Consider the following 5,207-nt stretch of genomic DNA (forward strand, 5'->3'; position numbering starts at 1 on the left):
ACATGTCTAATAGAGATGAAATTGGTGCAGTATTTCAGATCATCATCTGATGCTCTACCTGATGTTCAGCAGTTAGAGGAAGAGGAATGATTCACAACACCTCTCGAGTGTGACTTCCCTTTATCACCCACACAAAGTGAGCTGCAGTGAGGCCACTGAAACACATACAGTGGCTGTATGATTTTGCATCCATTACAACACATTGAGAAAGACAATATGTGCACCTAAAAAGATTTTCCATTTCCAGCAAAATGATCAGTCTCAATTAAATATCCAAGAAGCTTCTGAGGATGGTGAACCAACTCAACCAACTGCAACAGGCCTTATGTGTAATTACACATAAAAATTTCATTTTTGTGCAGGGAGACAAGCAGGCAGAGGGGCGCCTTATTCCATCAAAAGATGTAATTAGCATTTAGAAATTTGTATTCGTTGTCATGACAAAGCTGCTCACCATAATGAAATTACTCCTTTTTTGTTTTCGTCAAGAAACGGATGTCTGCTTAAAGCCTGGTTAATTTGGGCTCAACAGCACTACTAGGACTGTATACATTTGCATTATTAATCAAATGTATAATGAACCTGATGACCGACTATGGAAATCAAGGACGTTGATATTTAATTTTCTGGAACAGTCATGAAACCTACAGTATCACTGTCTTCTCAACGTGAAAGTGTACAGGCCTTTCCTGCTAACACCTAGGATCACTACAGGAGAGACTCAGGCAGCAACTACGTAACATGGCTATGTTTATCTACTAGTATACATCACATTCAATGTGACATGGAACATACTGTATACCATGAACAATATAATCTGGAAGAAACATCACATTGATATAGTCACATCTTAGAATAGGCAGAATACAGACATACATACAGTATATGACCCTTTTTATATCGACCATATATCTAGCAATCATAGCAAAAATAAAGATACAATTGTCTCTTCCTAACAACGATTATAGATTTGCATGTGAGAGGTAATATGAATGGTATGTGGGGGGATTCCTATTAACTGACCTATCCCTTATTCAATACAGCTCTAAACAAGCACGGATATTTTATTTTATTACCGTAAATGTGTGCAATTGCTATTTCGTTATGACTAAATATCTGACCTAGCTGTCTACTTGAGAGAGAGCCACACTCTGATATAGGCTACATTTCCTGTTTCCCACTCAAAGGCCCACACTGTCTGAGATTTAATATGATGTTTGTTTATGGCATACTGCTCCTCAGATGACTCACTGATAACGACTATTCATAACCTGGTAATACCGGTCTATCAGCTGTGGTGTGGGTATATATAGTGTTGCTAGTGTCTACAGAAGACTCACTCTAGTTAATTTCCTATTAAATATAAATATGAGTCTACAAGGCTCATGCTCATGACGTGATTATATGTATGAACTATATTTTTTTTCCAAACCTATCCACCGCTCCCGTCTTTTAAAAAATGTATGTTCAATGATACACCTTATCAAGTTTTCTTCTACACCATTCTATCTCTTCCTGAGTACTGATATCCAACATGATACCCTCTCTTCACACTTATCTAGACAAAAGTGTTAACTTACACTGGCAGGCTTTCACAGTATGTATATTTAAGTGCTACAGATTAAATGCTGGAAAGGTTCTGTCTATTGTCCTTGTCAATCCCAAGGCAGTTGGTTTAATAGTCCCTTAAGCCTCTGACTGCTTAGGGTCGTAACTATAGATGTTTGTCCTTCCTTTCCACCTCCAGGAAGTCACAGTTTGAGTTCAGCACCACATGGCTGACATCGCACCACATACATCCAATCATCAGACCACGTCCCATCTCAGACCATCATGGGTGTGTCTGAGAAGACAGAGCTGATGGACTCGGCCACTGACTTCTTCCTCCTGCCCTTCCCCAGTGAACCCGCCTCCTCATCCAGGTTCTGGTCCCCGTTGGGGTTGACCTTGCCATTCTGGCCCTGTAGGTCCTTGGGGTCTATGAAAGCAACGTGCCTGTTGAGCTCCGCCTTGGAGGCCAGGTCCTCGTGGGAGGGTGTGGCACTGAGCATGGAGGAGTGGATGCTGTCCTCATGGTTCTTTCCCTTACCAGGGCAGCAGAAGCAGTGGCAGGGTGTCAGGTACAGATAGATGAGCACCAGCACCACGCTGGCCAGGCAGCCCACGAGGGTGGTGTAGGCCGTGTTCAGGGTCTCACCGTCCCCGTTCAGTGTGAACGGGTGTACCCTGACCAGCACGAAGAGCGTCTCATTGACAGTCTTGCCTATGGCAAAGCAGGTGTAGGTCCCCGAGTCCTCTGGCTGCAGCTTGCTGATCTGGAGACTGCCGTCCGGGAGGACCTTGGCTGTCTGGTTACTGCCTTCTGACACCACCACATTGCCAGGCATCACCCATGCCTTCACCATGTCCCTGTGCTTAGTGTCACAGCGGAGAACCAACGTCTGTTCCAGGTAGGCCTCATAATCTGCCTCTTTGAAAGTGCTACAGTTCATATAGTTACTGTTGAGTTCCAAGATGCCAACGTTGGTTTTCTGGGGGATAGGCAGAATGCAGGTGTGTTCATCCTTAAAGTCCATGACTGAGCTAAGCTTTCGGATTTGCCATTGGGCCAGCAGGCTGTAAAGGTCACAGTCACAGATGAGGGGGTTGTTGTGGAAGTAGAGGCCGTTCTTGATGAAGGCGGGCAGGGCCTGCAGCTCTATTATGGGGAGGTCTTTGATCCTGTTGGAGGATACGTCCAAGATGCTGAAATGGATTTTGTCCTTGACCAGCTCCAAGGGGAAACGGGATATCTGGTTCTGGCTCAGGTAGAGCTTCTGAATGTTAGCCAATCCTGTGAATGCTGCGCGGTCGATCTGGGAGATGTGGTTGTTGTAGAGCAACAGCACTTCCAGATGCACCAGGGGGTCGAAGATAAACTCGTCCAGCTGCCGGAGGTTGTTGGAGGAGAGGTCCAGGTAGCGCAGCTGCTTCACGTATAAGAAAGCCTCTGAGGAGAGAAAGTGGAGGCTGTTGTGGCTGAGCAAGAGATTGTGGAGCTTGAGCAGCTTGACCGTGGTCCACTCTACACGCAGCCGGGTGATGTCGTTGTAGCTGAGGTCCAGCACGGCTGTGTAGAGAGGCAGTCCTGTGGGGACAGTGGTCAGGTTCATTTTGGAGCAGCTCACTATGTTGCTGGCGCAGATACAGGTCTTGTGGCAGTTTAGGGTGGACCCTGCTGCACCTGGCATCCAAAAGAGGGCCAGGAAGAGGCAGTGGGAGAGGTAGAAGGCCCTCCTCACATGAATCCTCAGGCAGGTAGAGGAGTCCAGCAGGCTCTCTCTCTCTCTGTTGTGAGGCAACATGCTAGCAGTTGGTCTTATTCAAGGAGAAGTCTTCTGTTACTTGCTCTCGCTAAACAGCATGGAACAGCAGCTGGAGGAATCCCAGGCATTGCTAATTGAAGGCTGAAAGAAAAGCAAACAACATTAACTACTGTTGGAAATAGACATGGCTATTGGGCGGAATTAAATACTGTCATGGTAACATGCCTGGTATATCCATCCTCCCCAAAACATGCACGCACGCACGCACGCACACATACACACGATTGAGCAAAGCATTAAAGATGTGCATGCATGTATAGCCTACAAGTGTAGCCTACTAAACGTCTTTCTTGTGAGCCATTGCTGTTGCATTGCATCATTTGCTCCAAAACATAAATGATCAATTCATTTGAATAATAGCCCATGGATACGTACCTTATTCACGTCAGATTAAGCCACCCTCAGGAATTGTCTAGAATTAAATCCGCAATGAATCGTCGGACACATGACTGTTATGCATCTCGCAGTCAGTTACAGCAGGATAAGTCTCTAATGTCAGGACAACAGATGGGATGAATTGAGATAGGAGAGCGGAGAGCGCTTGAGTATGCTCGCCAAATAATCCAGATCTAAACACACCGTTGTATAAAAAAAACTCGCAGGGTATTAAATCACGCAATTGTAAGATTACGTAAATATCAAAGAACACGTCCCTCGGACTGCTTCCACTAACTGCGAATCTGAATACAGAAAAACAATACGGTCAAGGTATGATTATTTTCCAAACACAAGTGGTCCAGATCCATGCGGCCTTCGTTACCTTAGGTCTTCTACAGCAAATCAGTGCATTTAAAGCGCAGGTCCGACTCCGACTCCGACTCCTCAGTCCTCACGAGCTCACATCAGCATCCCTTCGAAGTAAATCATTGAAGCGCATGAGCAGCCATGCCAAGAGAAATTGCCATTGGTTTCTTGTCGGCTATTAGAGCAGCATCATTCTGCGTTCAACGTTGCTGCAACGGGCCGATTTAGGTTGACCCGTGTTTTCAATAATACAGAGAGGTACACATTGCGGTACCATCATAAGTCACAATTTCCCAAACCGGCAAAGAAGACATTATGGTGTGATTCAGATTTGACCATTCCAGCAAACCACTGCGGTGGCTCTTAAGTAGAGGAATAACTGTAAAGTAATACTGTCATTTACCCCTCCCATAACATGAGCCCCATATCCGTCTGAATGCTCAAATTACTCTAGATGCAGGTGCTGTTCCATGCGCGAAAGCACAAAAAGATACAATGTAAAAACTCAGGTTTTAAATGACAACCAATTTCTCGACATGCATGTCCCTGTTCCCATTAGCGTTTAAACAGTAGTTGTTGGCTATTGCGTTGACAGTTACAACTATATTGCATTTGATCATTGTAAATGACGGAAATAGAGGAATACTTGGGAATGTAGTGCGTTGGGAATAGGTCGGACCAAAATTATAGGTTATCTAATTACATTATACATTATGCATTTTTATAAATTCAGGGTCTTACTAAAGGCTACAGTGATATGAAGGATGATACATATTTGTTATTGTTTCATTGTTCACTTGTTCACTGTGAATCTATAGCAGACAAATAGCTGATTTCAACCAGAGAGAGAGAGAACTGAACTGCATTCAGTAAAGTATTGTATCTCTCCTTTATATTGCTATATTGCAGTTGATATTTACCCATTGATTGGCCTTGGTTGTCTTTGAAGGGATTTGCAGCTTAATGTCCCCAACAGTGCACTGTATTGTGGATGACAGGGGCTTTTAAGTTGATGCATGGCCCACCTCTTTCACTCTGCTGCAGGCAGCATCAACCTGCTGCTTCCACCTGAGCTTATGCAATCACAATAAACTACCC

At 44.6% G+C, this 5,207-nt stretch overlaps 1 protein-coding gene across 1 annotated transcript; it reads right to left on the reverse strand.

Annotated features, from left to right (window-relative positions):
- Positions 1 to 1,823: 1,823 nt before the first annotated feature.
- On the reverse strand, positions 1,824 to 3,344 carry amigo1 (adhesion molecule with Ig-like domain 1; the record flags this gene model as incomplete). Its single annotated transcript, XM_083675959.1, has 1 exon — positions 1,824 to 3,344. The coding sequence occupies one exon, from the start codon at positions 3,342 to 3,344 to the stop codon at positions 1,824 to 1,826; it is 1,521 nt and encodes a 506-aa protein (XP_083532085.1).
- Between the last annotated feature and the right edge of the window lie 1,863 nt (positions 3,345 to 5,207).

This window comes from Argentina silus, assembly GCF_951799395.1.
Source record: "Argentina silus genome assembly, chromosome: 8".
Taxonomy (NCBI): Eukaryota; Metazoa; Chordata; class Actinopteri; order Argentiniformes; family Argentinidae; genus Argentina; species Argentina silus.